The 18,631-nt window shown below is 45.8% G+C and overlaps 3 protein-coding genes across 4 annotated transcripts in view; 1 reads left to right on the forward strand and 2 right to left on the reverse strand.

Moving 5' to 3' along the window:
• Window positions 1-7,339, forward strand: part of RNF214 (ring finger protein 214) — a 57,891-nt gene extending 50,552 nt beyond the window's left edge. The window contains exons 7-15 of one of the 2 annotated variants that reach the window (XM_033206830.1): window positions 1,562-1,658; window positions 1,825-1,913; window positions 2,960-3,050; window positions 3,266-3,364; window positions 3,560-3,936; window positions 4,070-4,202; window positions 4,412-4,516; window positions 4,781-4,876; window positions 6,737-7,339. In XM_033206830.1, coding sequence (XP_033062721.1) covers window positions 1,562-1,658; window positions 1,825-1,913; window positions 2,960-3,050; window positions 3,266-3,364; window positions 3,560-3,936; window positions 4,070-4,202; window positions 4,412-4,516; window positions 4,781-4,876; window positions 6,737-6,802 — 1,153 coding nt within the window. In that variant the 3' untranslated portion in view covers window positions 6,803-7,339. The remainder of the gene's footprint in view (window positions 1-1,561; window positions 1,659-1,824; window positions 1,914-2,959; window positions 3,051-3,265; window positions 3,365-3,559; window positions 3,937-4,069; window positions 4,203-4,411; window positions 4,517-4,780; window positions 4,877-6,736) is intronic. The other variant, XM_033206829.1, reaches the window with a different exon arrangement.
• Window positions 7,340-7,348: 9 nt separating this feature from the next.
• Window positions 7,349-10,051, reverse strand: LOC117081152. Its single transcript, XM_033206840.1, has 2 exons — window positions 9,570-10,051; window positions 7,349-8,397 (listed from the first exon to the last, which is right to left on the reverse strand). Exons 1-2 carry the CDS (start codon window positions 9,903-9,905, stop codon window positions 8,335-8,337), a joined length of 399 nt encoding a protein of 132 aa, XP_033062731.1. The 5' UTR covers window positions 9,906-10,051; the 3' UTR covers window positions 7,349-8,334.
• BACE1 (beta-secretase 1) overlaps window positions 7,349-18,631 on the reverse strand; it is a 29,854-nt gene continuing 18,571 nt past the window's right edge. Inside the window, exons 2-9 of the mRNA XM_033206837.1 lie at window positions 18,485-18,573; window positions 16,737-16,953; window positions 15,479-15,616; window positions 14,661-14,795; window positions 13,332-13,433; window positions 12,517-12,666; window positions 12,105-12,276; window positions 7,349-11,440 (exon numbers count right to left, since the gene is read on the reverse strand). Of these exons, the coding sequence (XP_033062728.1) occupies window positions 11,199-11,440; window positions 12,105-12,276; window positions 12,517-12,666; window positions 13,332-13,433; window positions 14,661-14,795; window positions 15,479-15,616; window positions 16,737-16,953; window positions 18,485-18,573 (1,245 nt within the window). The 3' untranslated portion in view covers window positions 7,349-11,198. The remainder of the gene's footprint in view (window positions 11,441-12,104; window positions 12,277-12,516; window positions 12,667-13,331; window positions 13,434-14,660; window positions 14,796-15,478; window positions 15,617-16,736; window positions 16,954-18,484; window positions 18,574-18,631) is intronic.

An 18,631-nucleotide genomic window follows, 5' to 3' on the forward strand; every position in this document is an offset into this window, starting at 1 on the left:
GGGAGGGAGGAAACCAAGGAAAATGAGAAGTCCTGAGGTATGAAGAGAACATTTTTTTCTTTTTGAAGCATATTTACTATAGCTAGGAAAATTGAAAATTAATAAGCTTGTATCAGTGTGCTTAGTAGCGAATTAGTGGTTTGCTGCATTAAGGGTGAATATTAAGTAGGCCTCTGGCCAGGCACAGTAGCCTGTAATCCCAGCACTGTGGGAGGCGGAGGTAGCAGGATCACTTGAGCCCAGGAGTTTGAGAACAGCCTGTAGAACAAAGTGAGACCCTTGTCTCTACAAAAAATAATAAATAAACATCAGCCAGGCGTGGCGGCGTGTGTCTGTAGTCCCAGTAACTTGGGAGGCTAAGGCAAGAAGATTGCTTGAGTCCAGGGGGTTGAGGCTGCAGTGAACCAAGATCATAGCACTGTGCTCTGGTCTGGGCAACAGAGTGAGACCCTGTCTATAAAAAACAAACAAACAAAAAGGTGGACCCCTGTGTTTAGTCCTGCATTCTTCAGGACCCATACTAAAAGACATGTAGGGAAATAAGAATGCAGAATGCCATAATGGTTTTGAATCCTCTTGAACATAGAAGAACGTTCTGCCTTCAATGGAGGGCTTTTGTTCTAAGATGCAGTCTTTTTCCTGCTGTAGGTAATCTTATTTTAGGAAGTGGAGATACAAACCTTTTTTTTTTTTTTTTTTTTTTTTGAGACAGAGTCTCGCTTTGTAACCTAGGCTGGAGTGCAGTGGTGCGATCTCAGCTCGCTGCAACCTCTGCCTCCCAGGTTCAAACAATTCTCTTGCCTCACCCTTTTGAGTAACTGGGACTACAGGCGTGTGCCATCACACTCAGCTAATTTTTGTATTTTAGTAGAGATGGGGTTTCACCATGCTGGCCAGGCTGGTCTCAAACTCCTGACTTCAAGTGATCTGCCCATCTTGGACTTCCAAAGTGCTGAGATTATAGGCGCGAGCCACCACACCTGGCCATAACATTTTTTTTTTTTTTTTTTGAGACGGAGTCTTGTTCTGTCACCCAGGCTGGAGTGCAGTGGCTGGATCTCAGCTCACTGCAAGCTCTGCCTCCCGGGTTACGCCATTCTCCTGCCTCAGCCTCCCGAGTAGCTGAGACTACAGGCGCCCGCCACCTAGCCCGGCTAGTTTTTTGTATTTTTTAGTAGAGACGGGGTTTCACTGTGTTCACCAGGATGGTCTCGATCTCCTGACCTCGTGATCCGCCCGTCTCGGCCTCCCAAAGTGCTGGGATTACTGGCTTGAGCCACCGGGCCCGGCCAACATTTTTACTTTCAAATATAGGGCCTTTGTGCAATTGCAGACCACTGTAAACATTATTTGTGTCTATATTTGATACTTAAACTCCAGCTCTCTTTTGATTAGCAAAAAAAAAAAAAAGAAAGAAAGAAAAATAAATACAGTTATTACTAAGAGTAAGACTTCCTGTAACATACTTGGCTGACCAATTTTGGGTTGTACTTTTGTCTTGGTGTCTCTCAACAAGCTTATCTTTCTTCCTTAGTCTTGTTCTTGGTTTCTTATCTTACAGAGAGGTGTGGGAAATGGAACTGGATAGACTCAAGAATCAGGATGGCGAAATAAATAGGAACATTATGGAAGAGACTGAACGGGCCTGGAAGGCAGAGGTAAGAAGAGGAGCTGATATCTTGAAAGTCTTAATTTCAGGCTTCCAGATGGTATCTACTTTTGGCATAGTAATAGGAGAGCCAGTAAGCTTTTGTTTTCACTACCTAGGGGTAGCTTTGTGTATGTAAAATTAATAAAATATTTATATGTGTGTGGCTTCCTTAGATCTTATCACTAGAGAGCCGGAAAGAGTTACTGGTACTGAAACTAGAAGAAGCAGAAAAAGAGGCAGAATTGCACCTTACTTACCTCAAGTAAGTACCGTTCCATTCTAGAGCTTTAATTGTCTTGCAGTTTGTTTGTTTAGTTTTTTAATTCCTAGGCCAGCTAGTCTGGCACTTATTCTATCTGCACAGGAATTTTAAGGCTATCTCTGTCTGCAGTAGCAATTGCTCAGTGATTTTTCTTCCCACATTCTAAAGTTCTGTACTCTAACTCTTCGCTTCTGCAGTTTTAAAGTTTTGCGTTTTTTAATGTTTTGTTTCCATTTGGATAAACACTATCTGTTAAAGCCAGATATAATAGCATGTTCCTGTAATCCCAGCACTTTGGGAGATCGAGGCAGGAGGATGACTTGTGCCCAGGAGGTTGAGGCTGCAGTGAGCTTTGATTGCACCACTGCACTCCAGCCTAGGCGACAGTGAGACCCTGTCTCTAAAAAATAAAAAATAACCAGCATCTGTTAACCTATCAAAGCATAACACTGGTCTTTGGAGATTCATTTCCTATGTAGTCATTTATTTTCTTTCTGCCATGGAACTTGGAGGACCCCTGTGGCATTTTCAGGCAGACAAGAACGTTCTCTCTGTTGTTGGTTCTCTTTCTCAAATACTGAAAAGATACTGGAGTTAAAGTGAGGCAAAGGAATTAGAGTCTTGGGCTTCTCCTGCACCTGCTTCCACCTCTTTTTCTCAACGGCAGTTAGCCAGCTACTATTTTGCTTTTGCTATCTCAGAGAATTAGGAATTGGACTTTTTTTTTTTTTTTTTAGACAGGGTCTCCCTCTGTAGTGCAGTGGTACCATCTTGGCTCACTGCAGCCTCTGGCTCCTGAGCACAAGCCATCCTCCTACCTCAGCCTCCCAAGTAGCTGGGACTATAGGCGCGAGCCACCACACCTAGCTAATTTTGCATTTCTTTAAGAGACAGGGTTTAGCCACATTGCCCAGGCTGGTCTGGAACTCCTGAGCTCAAGTGATCTGCCTGCCTTGGCCTCTCAAAGTGCTGGGATTACAGGCGTGAGTCACTGTGCCCAGCAGGGCTTTCTTTAAATCTGTAAATTCCTGTTGGTTTCTTGAAAGGTCAACTCCCCCAACACTGGAGACAGTTCGTTCCAAACAGGAGTGGGAGACAAGACTGAATGGAGTTCGGATAATGAAAAAGAATGTTCGTGTAAGTGTATTTATGAGTCATGATTCAGTCAGTGTTAGTCTGTGCTCAACACTTCCCGCAATCGGGAGATAGCCTTTTGCATTGCCATTTAGGGCAATGCAACTACTATTCCTTTAATAGTTTTCCTGATAATGGATGGTGCTGTCTTTCTAGAGAGCCTCAGTCAGTTCAGCAGTAAAAATAACCTTCTTTTTTTTTTTTTTTTTTTTTTTAAGGACCAATTTAATAGTCATATCCAGTTAGTGAGGAATGGAGCCAAGCTGAGCAGCCTTCCTCAAATCCCTACTCCCACTTTACCTCCACCCCCATCAGAGGTAAGAGAGCTGGCTTTGGGGGGAAGTTCACCTTTCTGTGTTGGTAGCAGAAGCAGAGTCTTCTACGTGTTCTTTTTATGAAGATATTGGGATCATCCCTATTCAATGCAAGAGTTGTTCATTGATTTCTTCTCCAGTTTTGTAAACTTTTTTTTCTTCCTTTCTCTCTCATCCTCTACCTCTTCTCCTCTGCAGACAGACTTCATGCTTCAGGTGTTCCAACCCAGTCCCTCTCTGGCTCCTCGGATGCCCTTCTCCATTGGGCAGGTCACAATGCCCATGGTTATGCCCAGTGCAGATCCCCGCTCCTTGTCTTTCCCAATCCTGAACCCTGCCCTTTCCCAGCCCAACCAGCCTTCCTCATCCCTTCCTGGCTCCCATGGCAGAAACAGCCCTGGCTTGGGTTCCCTTGTCAGCCCCCACGGTCCACACATGCCCCCTGCCGCCTCCATCCCGCCTCCCCCAGGCTTGGGCGGTGTTAAGGCTTCTACTGAAACTCCCCGGCCCCAACCAGTAGACAAACTGGAGAAGATCCTGGAGAAGCTGCTGACTCGGTTCCCACAGTGCAATAAGTAAGTATCTTCAAGGACTGATTCAGATGTCTTTATCAGAGAAATGCTTATGGGTTAAAATAGAGGAGGTTACATGGGTGTTCCCTGTGGGTATAGTGTAGGCTTTCTCTCCCTCAACATTTTTCTTTCTCAGGGCCCAGATGACCAACATTCTTCAGCAGATCAAGACAGCACGTACCACCATGGCAGGCCTGACCATGGAGGAACTTATCCAGTTGGTTGCTGCACGACTGGCAGAGCATGAGCGGGTGGCAGCAAGTACTCAGGTGAGAAAAGCCACGTGGGAGAGAACTGAGGCCTGCTGAGGGCTGGGGAAGAGGTAGATTTCAGAAAAATGTGGGGAGGGAAGAAGCATTCCAGTCAGAGGTGGCTAGTCTGCTTTTTTCCTTTGCTGGACTGGGAAATAAGTGATTTTTGTGATATGCTCTGTTACTCAGACTCTCTTCCCTTCCTCTGACAATGTTTCTACCTACAGCCACTTGGTCGCATCCGGGCCTTGTTCCCTGCTCCACTGGCTCAAATCAGTACCCCAATGTTCTTGCCTTCTGCCCAAGTTTCATATCCTGGAAGGTCTTCACATGTAAGACTCTTTTTCTTTGAACACTGTGATATGGAGAAGCTGGAGGTGAGGAAGGAGTGGGTTTACAGGTGGAGTGCAGGAAGAAACCATCAGTTGGGTTATTTGCAGCCCTACTGGGAAAATGCAAATATTTTAGGCAAGAATCTATATTTGGATTTTTATTTCTTTTGATATAAATCTTTTTGCTACATGGAATTATGGGCATAAAAGGCAAGGAGACCCAGAGGTTCCTTACCTTTTGACCATGCCACCTCTGTTCTACAGGCTCCAGCCACCTGTAAGCTATGTCTAATGTGCCAGAAACTCGTCCAGCCCAGTGAGCTGCATCCAATGGCGTGTACCCATGTATTGCACAAGGAGGTAGGTGTTACAGACTTTCCTCATTGTCTACACTTTCTCTTCTGACAGCTAAAATAATTTTTCTTTCTCATTTTCTACTCTTTTTTTCCTGATAGCTAAAATAACTTCTCTTTTACTGTGTTGGTGCTTTTTTTTTTTTTTTTTTAGACAGAGTCTTGCTCTGTTGCCCAGGCTGGAGTGCAGTGGTGCGATCTCAGCTCACTGCAACCTCCACCTCTCAGGTTCAAGTGATTCTCCTGCCTCAGCCTCCTGAGTAGCTGGGACTACAGGCGCCCGCCAACACGCCTGGCTAATTTTTGTGTTTTTAGTAGAGACGGGGTTTCACCATATTGGCCACGCTGGTCTCAAACTCCTGACCTTGTGATCCGCCCGTCTCGGCCTCCCAAAGTGTTGGGAGTACAGGCGTGAGCTACCGCACCCAGCCTTTTTTTGTTTGTCTTTTGAGACAGGGTTTTATTCTGTTGCCCAGACTGGAATGCAGTGGCATGATTATAGCTCACTACAGCCTCAATCTCCTAGGCTCAAGATGCTTCAGGCTCTAGTAGCTGAGACTACAGGTACATGCCATCATGCCCAGCTAATTTTTTTTCCTTTTTCAGTAGAGACAAGGTCTTGTTATGTTGCCTAGGCTGGTCTCAAACTCCTGGGCTCAGGTGATCCTCCTGCCTCAGCCTCCCAAAGTGCTGGGATTACATGCGTGAGCCACTGCACCTGGTCTCTAATGTCTAATCATAAGGTTTTCAGTAAATTGTGGCTTAAACATTAGCAGAATTCAGAATACTGCAGTTAGGATCTCTCAACTTTTTACCCCATTCCCTTCAGGGGACTGGATAAGCAATTCATAATGAGCACTAAATCACTTTCTTGGAAAATTGACAATGAGTGATAATCCCACATATCTAACTATTGTTCAAAATACAGCATTGTCAGAAGACTTTGCCTAGATGAGAGGAATGGAATGGAGGAGCTGAGTATGAGATTAGTAACTCCATTACAGAATAGCTTGGAAGGCTTGCCGGGTAGAGATTATCTTCACAGGCTGACGAGTCATTCCTATTTTTTCATGTTGCCAGGCAGAGTTAAGTCTCTTAGTAGCAGGGATGATTCCCTCTTAACCATTTTGTTTTGTTCATTTTGCTTTTCCAAGAGGTAGAAACTGAATTTACATCTAAATTCTTGGTAAGAAAAATTCCTGAATAAGATTTGAGGGTGTCAGGTATTAGAACAGAGACGCTCATCTCAGGCAAAATAGATCCTAAGGGGGAGCAAGCCACACTAGACATTCAACAAATAGCAGCATCATGAACACTTTCATCAGCTCATTGTTAATGTTCCTCTTAAAAAGGACAGGTTCACTTGCACTGAGGATTCTTTTAGGGTAAGAGCCATTGAATAGCCCTTCTTGGGGCCGGACGCGGTGGCTCACACCTGTAATCCCAGCACTTTGGGAGGCTGAGGCAGGCAGATCACTTGAGGCCAGAGTTTGAGACCAGCCTGGCCAACAAAGTGAAACCCCATCTCTACTAAAAATACAAAAATTAGCCGGGAATAGTGGTGAACGCCTGCCTGTAATCCCAGCTACTCGGGAGGCTGAGGCAGGAGAATAACTTGAACCCAGGAAGCAGAGATTCCAGTGAGCTGAGATCGCACCACTGCACTCCAGCCTGGTCAATAGAGGGAGACTCTGTCTGAAAAGGAAAAAAAAGAAAAAAGAAAAAAGAGAAAAGAAAAAAAAGCCCCTCTTGTACCTCAGTGTAAGAACTTCTCTGACTTAGGCCTTGTTGAACCTTATTGGCATTCTCTCCTTCCTTCCCTTTATCTTTCCAGATAAACCTGAGGTGTGTCTTTCTTTCTTTCCAGTGTATAAAATTCTGGGCCCAGACCAACACAAATGACACTTGTCCCTTTTGTCCAACTCTTAAATGACGGACCTGACTGGGGAGGAAGAAGAAGAGAAACTGATGTGAACAGGAAGCGCGGGTTCAAGATTTCTACAACTCTATATTTATACAGTGACATATACTCATGCCATGTACATTTTTATTATATAGGTAATGTGTGTATAGAAAGTCTGTATTCCAATGTTCGTAAATGAAAGTATGTATATTATGCAGAAACAGTCTGTTCCCCCTCATCTTGCAATTCCTTTGGGGGGATGCAGATTGTAGGGAAGATGATGTTTAGTTTGGCCTGAAATTATGATATCCCTGCCCAGGGCTGTTTTCAAATATAATATAAAAACCACCTAGGAACCTGCTGTTGCTCTAAGGCCATTCTGCTTTGGTTTGGCTCAGCCTCTAGTCCATTTTCTTAAGGCTCATGTATGCAGATTTAAAGCCTGGTGCTCACCCACTGTCCAACCAGATGCCTTGCTTACTGAAAGGCTCCAGAAGCCTCAGTATTGTTTTAGCCACTCTACTCCAAATGGATAAAATGAGACTCTGATTGAGGAAAAAAAAGTAACCCTAGTAGTTTGACTTCTTATTGAATATTTTACTGTGTTAACGCTCATTATTTATACAGACGTTAGGTTTACAGAATATTCTGTTTTACATCACCAAAATTCACAGTCCGAGAATAACAACATAACCAGGTCCCAGTTCCTCCATGCACCCCACAAGCTTCTGTCCAATCTATTTTCTGGATAGAAATTAGCACAACCCACAGGTTTTTCCTGGGCCAAGCCTTCCTTTGCTGCCACTGGCTTGGCTTCTAATCAAGCTCTGACCAGCCAACATTGTGAAGTCCTCACCCTTTCCCATTCACTTCTGGTCTCCTAGTCTAGCTAATCCCCCTCCCCCTGAAGGTTAAGGCAGTTGGTTCACAACCAAGTTGTTGGGTGACCTTGGGTGAGCTCCAGACAGGCACTGGGGTGAGGAGATGTCTGTGCAAAATTAGTTGCAGAATGATCTTGGGATGCTGGATTTTAATTTTTGAAGCAAGAAAGTTATGGGGGACATATTTCCTGTCCTGGGAACAATGGAGACCAAAGTGATACTAAGAAAACAGTTTGGATTTCAAATTTATCAATCACTTGCTCTATGGGTAGCTATCAGGAACTAGATCATTTTCCACCTCTGCCTGTCGTACTTCTTAATTTTAGGTTTATACCTGGGAAAGCTGTGACTCTGTTAGAGCTTTGAATCTTTTCCTATTCTTTTATCTTTACTCCTACAGAGAATGGCCTCAGCTCCCTTCTCTTTTAGAATTAAACAAGTAAAAACTAAGAGTTAACTTTTTTAAAAAACTGACTCCAGGCAAAGGACATTATTATACTACCAATAGCTGATTTTTTTTTCCATTATGGGACCTAAAATGCTTACAGGTACTAGCAATACATGTCAGATAGCAAAGACTTTTCCTTTCAGACCCAACTAAATGATCTCCTCTCTGCTTTTGATACTCCTCTCCTTCTTTGTCTTTCATCCCTGCCTGTCACCTCACAGATGGATTCTTTCTCATTTCTCTTGCCTCACTTGCCCAGGTTTATTGACTAGCATCAGTTTAAGGAGCTGGACTTCCTGGGACCTCCTTGACATCTTGTAGGGTGATTGGAGTGGCCTGAGTACTCAGCTCTTCAGAGGTCAGGTGACCCACTTTCTTTGGTTAATGAAATGTTACTGTCTCCAGGTTAGTAGCTGTCATGAACAGGAAAGGTGGCAAAATGGAAGACCAGTTCCATTGTTCTTTTCGTTTAGGGGATTCATTTTTTATCTTGTAATCTTAAGATTTCCTCTCCCCTCAACTTTATAGCAGCCTTAGGCCACCTGCCGTATTTTTCAGTATCCCTTGAAAATTTAGAAATTGGAAATGAGTGTAAAGCATATTGTTTCTTTTTCAAAATCCTCTGAAGCCAAAGGAGTAAAGAAAAAAAAAAAGGAAGTGGTGAGGAGGGGGCTTAACTGCTTCCCAGTAAAGATCCTAGAAAGCCCATTCTAGCAGGATAAGTGTTTTGGAGAGTTGTGCATGGGAGCGAGCACCTCAGTGTTACTATTTCTTGTTCAGGATCAGTCAGAAAGCAACACAAGTGTTGGCCACCCCTGTTCTCCCTTCTCCCTCTGTCCACTGGCCTGCAAGGATAAAAGCCATGCAGACCAATGGGAAAGGCCCCAAATACAGTGAGTGGAGAATGGGACAGTCATTTTTCAGGAGAATTTAAAAATAGAGATGTATAATACATATTTTTACAAGCAAGAAGCTGTTAAGACTTTTTTACACTTATAGTTTTGGGGTAGGAAGGAAGTAACTGTAAAAAGAAAAACAAGTGCAAGTTTTCTTTAAAAAAAATAATAGGCTGATGGGACTTGCTATTAAAGGGGTTGAATTTTATGCCCTGGAAAGGGCTGGGAAAAAGCCAGTTTTTCCCAACACGGGTAGAAATTATAAAGCAGAATGTGGCATTTTCACTTCATGGTAGCAGTTCTGGAAGTTTATTTACACAGTCAGTTCCGAGCTAGAAGTGGACAGTCTCCAGTCTTCCTGTCAGGCTCTGTAGTTATGGGGTGTTCCCAGTCAGCCAAAGCAGCACCAAGTGCAGTGGGAATGAAGAGAACCCAGATAAAAAACTGACTCAATATTCTTGTTTTATTGGTTTATGGCTTGTGGGCAGCTGGCTGAGGCCAGGAACACCAGAGGCCCTCCTTGTATTTCCTTCTCCCTTATCAGGTAATTCCACACTTGGCAGGTCCTATACCTGGAAGCAGCGTGTTGACCAGATACGAGTAGGATGCAGTGGGTATACCAGGAAAATCCAGCTCTTCCCACTAACACTAATACCGCAGTTTACTATGCTAGAACTGATAGGGAAGTAATGAACTTGGTCCCCACCACCTAGCCCAAGAACCAGCCTGGGTACCCACGTACCATTAGGAGCTGGGAGGGGAGAGCAGGATAGGGGAAAAAGATGGCCTTCATCAAGGAGCTCTTGTGGTGGAGAACATAAGGAAGCCCTGAAGCTGCCATCCTTTCTCCAGGCAGCCTTGATACTGAAGGCAATGATGTTAGAGCCAGAAAGCACTGTATTTCTCATACTCCTGATATAATACTAGTGCCACTGTGTGATGCTTTAGTCAAATAAATGGAGGGGCCATTAGAGAGGGCAGGAAGGCAATGAAACCACTCTGAATTATGTAAAGATCTTGCTACTTCTTATAGCTTAATAGGAAGAAATCCAGGCAGGGGTTGTAGGGCATCAGCTGTTGAATGAATCTTCAACATTATGCTTTTAAGGATTAGGAGGAAGAGGTCTCCTACCTATTCCTTTTAGCACCTTGGCTGCAAAGCTCCAGAGGAAGATTTGGGGGAAAGAGTGAACCTGTGACCAGGAAGACAGAGCCCAGCCCTGCTATATAGTCCAGTTGCTCTCTCAAAGGGCACCTGGAGCTTAGGGGGTTAGGATATTTTGGTGCTACCTATCATATGTAGAATAAGGGTTCAAGTAGAGACAAGTGAAATTAATATGGTACAAATTCATGTGTTAAGTGGAACTTTTTAGTGGGCACTTCATTTAAGAGAGCTAAAAAAAGAGCTCTTTGGCTAGATAAGCCCTTCCCATCTCACTTTTGGTCAGGCTGCAACCACAGAAAAGAAAACATTGAAACAACACCCATCTTATGAGATGGGATGCTATCTTGGAGATGAGGTCTAAAACTAGGACTGGTGAGTGGTTGTGTTTCTGCTTTTCCTAGCTTCGATCCCACTATTCCCTGTCTTTGTACTCCCTCTCCTCCTCTTTCCAGCCGCCCCCATTTGTATAAATATTCAATCTAGTTTTTTTTTTTTTAATTCAAGAGGCAATCTTTGCACCAATGTTAGGCTTGTTTATACAGTCCCTGTCTCTGAAGCAAATAGCAAACTGTGCATCCTCTCCTACTGACTTTGGCCAGCAGGGAAACAAGCTTGGTCTCTTCTCTGCCAGGGTACCACAGGGACACATGCCAGGGTAACCTGGGTGTGATGCCAGTACTTCTGAAACTAAGAAAAGAAGAATACTTTGGGTTGGAGAATTTAAAGGAATGGTGGACAAAGGTTCAGGGCTGAAGTTTCAAGCAGCAGAATTTCCCAACTTAAATTTGAGGTGACCAAGAGTATTCCCGCCACCAGAGTGCTTCTTTCTTCTCTTTTCTATTTCCTACAGGTACAGTCCCTGGAACCCACCTTGCCAGCCTTTTCCTTCTTCTCCATCAAGGCAGAGGCATTTGGTGGGTGGGGAGGGTCCTGAGGTGCTCTGGCCACAGGTGCCATCTGTGTCTCCTACTTGTGACCAAAGTGAACCACAGAGGTGTGGTCCAGGGGAATCTCTATCTTCTGCCCATGGGCCTCCTCACTTCAGCAGGGAGATGTCATCAGCAAAGTCATCATGCTGCTGGCGCAGGCAGCGGAGGCAGCGCCACTGACACACCATGAGGCAGAGTGGCAGCATGAAGAGGGCGCAGATGGCAGCCATGACATAGGCTATGGTCATGAGAGTTGACTCATCTGTCTGTGGAATGTTGTAGCCACAGTCTTCCATGTCCGGGGTGACAAAAGGGCCTTCCACCGCTGCCGTCCTGAACTCATCGTGCACTGGGGAGAGGGTAAATGTGAATGGACAGCTGTCATTGTCATAGAGCAGTTTGGGTTACATAACAAAAAGAACTTCCTGATAGTGAGGCCTTGAAATTAGCCCATGCAGAAGCTTTCCAATCTCCTTTCCAGGAGATATTTAGGAGCAGGCCGGGAAGCCAGCACCAGGTGGAGGCCTGTCTCCCCTCCCAAGTCACTGGGAGTAGCAGCCCGCCCTTGTATACCCAGCCGGTAGGAGTGATAACTACAAGTCAGTAGTTCTGAATTGACCAAAAGCCACACCTAGTAAACTTACTTTCTGCTGCTGAAATTCAACTGCAAAACCCTGCCACCTTTCTGAAGTAGCATTCAACCTCACCATGTGGCAGCTGACAGGGTCACTATAGGCTCAGCCTGCTACCCTTGCATCAAGAGCTTCCCAGGGTACACAGGTAGCTCTTGCTGCTCTCGGTTTCCAACAGAGGTTACCAATCCAGGCAGTGGTCATGGCAGGCAGTACAAAAAAGGATGAGCATTGACACTAACTTTTGCACAATTGTTGACTTGGGTTTGAGGCAACTGTTACTATCCTCCTCTAAACTGACAGGCCCAGGTATACTAACTGTTGTTTGACAAGGAAAATATGGAGAGACTGACCCCAAACCCTCAGCCCTGGCACTCTCACCATGGCAAGCGCTGACAGCAAAGCCAATTCGTTTTCGGGCCCGATCAAAGACAACGTAGAAGCCCTCCATGATAACAGCTCCCATAACAGTGCCCGTGGATGACTGTGAGATGGCAAACTTGTAACAGTCGTCTTGGGATGTGGCCACATCTTCCACTGGCCGCAGGTATTGCTAGGGTTAAGCAATCACAGGGTGAGTGTCTTCCTCACTCTCTTTCACCCCATCTCTGCCTTGTAGGCATCTGTGCCCTTCCCTTTACCATCCCTGAGCTCTAACAGGTTTTCTAAGACCCCTTTACCACTGGACACTACTCATCTGTTTTGTCTTCCAAGTTCTGGCAAGCCATACCTGCTCACTGTCTCCCAGTGTGTACTTTTAAGAGAGATCCCCCTGACTCAGGCTGGGACATACCTGCGGAAGGATGGTGATGCGGAAGGACTGGTTGGTAACCTCACCCATTAGGTAGAGTGAGATGACTGGGAAAATGTTCCAAGGGGTGGTGCCTGCTTGCCAGCACACCAGCTGCTCTCCTAGCCAGAAACCGTCAGGGAACTTCTCTGTCTGCATTGACAAGAAGGGGTAACAATGAGGAAAAGACTCTTTATCATCTCACCCCTCCCATGTTCGGATACATTAACTGGGCCCTTCATTTGCTTTTCCAGTGAAATATCCAAAGTGGGGAGGGATAAACCAACCAAAGAATTACAGGAAGAGAGTGGGAGTGTGATGTCAAACTTTTGTACCAGGGAGATTGTGTGATGAGCAAAGTGACAGCCTTAAAGAGGGGGAAGAGTTGTTTTTTTTTTTTTTTTAAACAGAGTCTTACTCTGTTGCCCAGGCTGGAGTGCAGTGGTGTGATCATGGCTTACCGCAACCTCCACCTCCTGGGTTCAAGCGATTCTCCTGTCTCAGCCCCCCGAGTAGCTAGGATTACAGGCTCGCAACACCAACCCAGCTAATTTTTGTACTTTTAGTAGAGATGGGGTTTCACCATGTTGGTCAGGCTGGTCTTGAACTCCTGACCTAGTGATCTGCCCACCTTGGCCTCCCAAAGTGCTGGGATTACAGGCGTGAACCACCACGCCTGGCGAGGGGAAGAGTGTTTTAAGAGCTCTGAGTAGAAGGGTCTAAGTGCAGACATCTTGGCTGTTGCTGAAGAATGTGACTCTCACCACCTCCCTCTGACACTGTACCATCTCTTTTACCCCCATCCTTAGTCCACTCACGGAGGAGGCTGCCTTGATGGATTTGACTGCAGCTTCAAACACTTTCTTGGGCAAACGAAGGTTGGTGGTGCCACTGTCCACAATGCTCTTGTCATAGTTGTACTAAGGGGAAAAAGAGAGGTAGAAGAGCAAAAGGTTTTTGATGCTGGGCTCTGGGCAGTAGGAGGTTATTGCTGGGGCCGCGGCTGGGTTGGCCTCTTGGCTTTGGCACCTTCTAAGTGTACTTGCTTGGACAAGTTAACCTCTGTGCCTCAGTTTCTTCATCTCTAAAGTGAGGATAAAAATAGTACCTACCTGAAAGGGTTATTGTAAGGATTAAATAAATGAACAATTTAAAGCACTTAGAATCGTGCCCAGAAGATAAAAGGCACTCGGTAAATGTTTATTGTTGTTATCTTGGGTTGGCAGGTAGTCTCCAAACTTGAAAATAAAAATATCCTGTATAGTGCTTTTAACTTTTCTTCCTTTCTTTTTTTTTTTTTTTTTTTTGAGACGGAGTCTAGCTCTGTCACCCAGGCTGGAGTGCAGTGGTGTGATCTTGGATCACTGTAACCTCTGCCTCCTGGGTTCAAACCATTCTTTTGCCTCAGCCTCCCAAGTAGCTGGGACTACAGGTGCCTGCCACCACACCTGGTTATTTTTAGTAGAGATGGGGTTTCACCGTGTTGGCCAGGCTGGTCTCAAATTCCTGACCTCAAATGATCTGCCCTGCCTTGGCCTCCCAAAGTGCTGGGATTACTGGTATGAGCTACCACCCCCGGCTGCTTTTAACTTTTCTTAGTACATTTATATCTATTCTAATTTAACATACATAAGAATCTAGGGAAGGAAGACATAAATGATTTACCTTTTATTGAGTACTGCCAACCACAGAGATAAACACTTTATACATTATCTCTGATATTCTGAGCAAGTTGTTTTTACTTGTTTTGCAGATAAGGAAACTGAAACACAGAATAGTAACTGGCCTAAGGGTACATAGCTAGTAGAAATCAGAGCTACATTCAGATCTGGGTCTTCCAGACTCCAAAGACAGACTCTTCATTGTATCACCCTGTCTCACAAAAGACTTGCTGCAAGGCAGTGACTAGAGTCCAGACATCAGAGCTAGTTCCATTTTTTGTTTTTTTTCACTACCAGTCCCTAGGCCCCAAACCTCAGATCCTGCTGTGTGACCATTAAGCCCCTGACTGTTCTAGGCTCAACTTCCAACCCTTTCTGCAGGTCCTATTACTTCTGCCTCATCCTCTCAACATCATAACCAGAGGCTTCCTTCACATTGTACTGCCTACCGCTTTACGTTCCCTGGGTCTCCCTTGGTTTTATTACCTCCTTGCAGTCCATTTTCAGATCCTGTCCATTGATCTCCACCCGCACAATGATCACCTCATAATACCACTCCCGCCGGATGGGTGTATACCAGAGACTGCCTGTGTACAGCGAGTGGTCGATACCTCCAATGATCTAGGGGAAAAAAAAGGCAGGTACCTGTGTCCTGGCACAGAAGGAGAGTGAGTCCCTCAATGACCAAGCAATAAGAGCAATGATTTCTTGGGGTGGCAAGGTCTTCTACAGGCTACCCTTTTCATCTTCCTGCTTCTAAACAAATCATGCCCAAAGTGATACCTAGTTTCTTAAATGTGTTCAGGAGAAAAGACTTTCTGGGATTTTTGATTATTTGTTTCAGAATCATACAGCCCTTGATATAAAGTTATTTAAATCTAAACTGCCACAATAAATGTTGAATGAATGGTTATTTGTTTATATTATAAGTTTTATTTTCTCTGCTTATTGGAGAACCATTCACCATTGTTCTAATTAATTAATAAATAGACAAACTTCTTTATATCTCTGCCTTCTGACCATCAAACTGAATAATTTAAATTCAACAAGTCTTATTTTCATTTCCTTTGAAATTTTCCTAATTGCCTTTCTTTCTAAGTTTACCATAGGTGCCTTGATTCCTTTCTAGAATAACTCAAAGAAGAAAAGAATGGAAAAATAAAGTGAGGGTAGGGAATATAAAGAGGATCCTCCTGATTCTGAGTATCAGAGCCAAAACTATGGTGTAGCTTTCAGGGAGTGGGGAGGATGGCACCCATCTCTCCCTCAATGCCAGGACCTCCCCTCTCTGAGGACCTACTCACCATGCTCCCTCCGACAGAGGCCAGCACTTCAGACTGGTTGAGGGGGAAACCAGCACCACAAAGCTGCAGGGAGAAGAGGTTGGGAACGTGGGTCTGCTTTACCAGAGAGTCGAAGAAAGGCTCCAGGGAGTCATCAGGCTTTGGCAGAAAGAGACAAGGAGTGAGTCCTCATACGGACCTAAAGACAGAGGCCAACTTCCTGTCTAAACTGGAAGGCAAATTTGAAGGCTTGGGGGATGGTCCTTGGGAAAGACCATCTTAAGGCACTGAGATTTGGCAGAGGAAGGATTAGCAGGAGCCCTGGCAATGCAAACAGGACAGTATTGATGGGTTCACAGAATCATAGATTTTTTTTTTTTTTTGAGACAGAGTTTGGCTCTCGTTGCCCAGGCTGGAGTGCAGTGGCTTAATCTCAGCTCACTGCAACCTTCACCTCCTGGGTTCAAGTGATTCTCATGCCTCAGCCTCCTGAGCAGCTGGGATTACAGGCATGCGCCAATATGCCCAGCTAATTTTTGTGTTTTTAGTAGAGATGGGGTTTCACCATGTTGGTCAGGCTGGTCTTGAACTTCTGACTTCACGTGATCTGCTTGCCTCAGCCTCCCAAAGTGCTGGGATTACAGGCGTGAGCCACCGCACCCGGCCAGGTTCATATATCTTTGATCCCCCTATGCCTAACCTGCTTCAGATTTATGGGGGCCTTTATTAAAGATCTTAGAGTGGCCGGGCGCAGTGGCTTATGCCTGTAATCCCAGCACTTAGGGAGGCCGAGGTGAGCGGATCACCTGTGGTCAGAAGTTTGAGACCAGCCTGGCTAACATGATGCAACCCCATTTCTACTAAAAATAAAAAAAAATAGCTGGGCGTGATGGTGGGTGCCTATAATCCCAGCTACTCGGGAGGCTGAGGCAGGAAAATCGCTTGAACCCAGGAGGCGGAGGTTGCAGTGAGCCAAGATTGCGCCATTGCACTTCAGCTTGGGCAACAAGAATGAAACTCCGTCTCAAAAAAAAAAAGATCTTAGAGTACACAGAAACCACAGCCTATTCCTGTACCTATCACAGCTTCTGTCACTGTAGTTCTGCCCTCTATAGGGCTAAAATTTAGACTGCCACCCTATACCCATTAAATAATCCTTTAAACTGATTGTTTCCCTCCTTCCGCTAATTCCCCTTCTCTCTTCTAATTCCTTCTCTGTGTAGTGTGCTGTGCGTGCAGTGTGCATACAGTGTATAGGGCCAAGCCCTGTTCCTCTCACCCTGGCAATCTCAGCATAGGCCAGCCCCAGGATGCCTTCCCAGTTGGAGCCGTTGATGAAGAACTTGTCTGATTCAGTGATGGCAGCAATGTTGGCACGCACAGTGACGTTGGGGCCATGGGGGATGCTTACCAGGTCGGTGCCCAGCTCCCCTTCCCACTTGCCCTGGGTGTAGGGCACATACACACCCTTCCGGAGGTCCCGGTATGTGCTGGACCTGTGGAAAGAAGGTAGAGATCTGTGGATGCATAACCACAACTGGTAAACTGGTATAAGGATCTCAGTTAAACCTACTCCCAAACGCCACCGTATCTCATCTCAGGGGAATCCTAGAGTGCTTTCAGGCTGCTCAGCAAAACATCCCTAGACTCATCACCCAGAACAGAGTGTAAAGTGGGCTTGCAAATAGATGAAGGGAACCATTGCTGAGGCTTGGTCTCCTGTCTCTATTGCTCATATTCCTAGATCTTGAGCTCAGGCCCTGTGAAGAACAAGCCTGGGCTTTGTGCATTGTGCCTGCTGCTGCTGCTGCTGCAGGGGCAGCTAGCGGGCATCTCTTCCGCCCTCTGGCTCCATCAAGCTCCCAGAGAAAAGGAACCATTGACTCTCTTACTGCCTTGGAACCTAGTGGTACCATTCGAGTGGTAGGGAAAGTGCCAGGCAGGGTGAATGTGGCACCTCTACAGCAAGTTCTAGAGAAGGGGTTTGCACAAGTATCTCAGAAGAGCAGGTTGGTATTACATACCGCTTCTGTGAAACGTGCTCAACATGTGGCAGCCCCACCTGTGTTTAATCACACCACTAACCAGGGCTTCTGTGTATGGTGGGGGACTGGGATGAGGAGCTGGAATGAATGTCCTTTCATCGATCCTACCTGCACCCTCCTCCCTGACTGCTTCTTTTAGATCAGGACATTAAAGGAGGAAACAGGGAAGGTGGGTTTTACAGCTGCCTACAAATCCAAGGATAGGATTTAAGCTTCTACTCATGTTTGCACACACAGATGTCTCAGACATTGGTGTCCTCTCATCCCTTCCTCTTCCTGCTTTTATGCTAAGGGGGCTTCCAGATTATCCCTCACTGCCTCTTATCTTAAAGCCCACTTCAACCCCCCTTTCACCAGTCCCCCGCTTTCACCAGTCCTCTTCAATCCCCCTTTCACCAGTAAGCAGAATCCAACTGGTGGCACCCTGCGTGGTGCATGGAGGAGATATTTCAGCTTTCAGTTCCCTGATACTGGTCTAGGCAGAGGGGTTTATGGAAGACCCTTTCCTTCATGTCCTTGGACTATGCAAAGCTACCTAGAGTGGCCCCTGTGTAAGAACACAGCAAGGGGAGCTATCACTGAGGCCTGTTCAGCTTAGACTTAGCTGGTGGTGTCAGAGAACTGAGAGACACTGAGGGGATGTGGGGTTTTCGTCTCCCCGTTCAGGCAGAGAAAATGAGCACCCTAAGATTGTTCTGTGAGCTATTGGCCCTTCTTCCTTTCCCTCCCGCAGGAGGCTCCCCTGTCTCAGTACTGAAGCACTTCCTGGCTACCTCTCAATTCACCCTTTCCCATGGTATAGCTCCTCTAACCACCCACTTCACCCTGTCTCTCCTGGTCACTGTCTTTTCTTCGCCCTTCCCCTTCCCTGGCAAGAAGAAAATCTAAGGATCGACTGTTTCTCTCTGTACCCCTCCCCTGACCCTTCTTGGCCCTGGATCCTTGGAAAAGGCACCTCCCCCGGGCTCTCCCCAGGACTCACAGCTGCCTCTGGTAGTAGCGATGCAGGAAGGGGTGGGGGGCAGCACCCACTGCAAAGTTACTGCTGCCTGTATCCACCAGGATGTTGAGCTGTCAGAGAAAGGGGAGAGAAAAGACGGTATAGACAGGAGGCTTCAGACACACCACC

This window comes from Trachypithecus francoisi, unplaced genomic scaffold (assembly GCF_009764315.1).
Source record: "Trachypithecus francoisi isolate TF-2019V2 unplaced genomic scaffold, Tfra_2.0 Lachesis_group8, whole genome shotgun sequence".
In the NCBI taxonomy this organism is placed as follows: Eukaryota; Metazoa; Chordata; class Mammalia; order Primates; family Cercopithecidae; genus Trachypithecus; species Trachypithecus francoisi.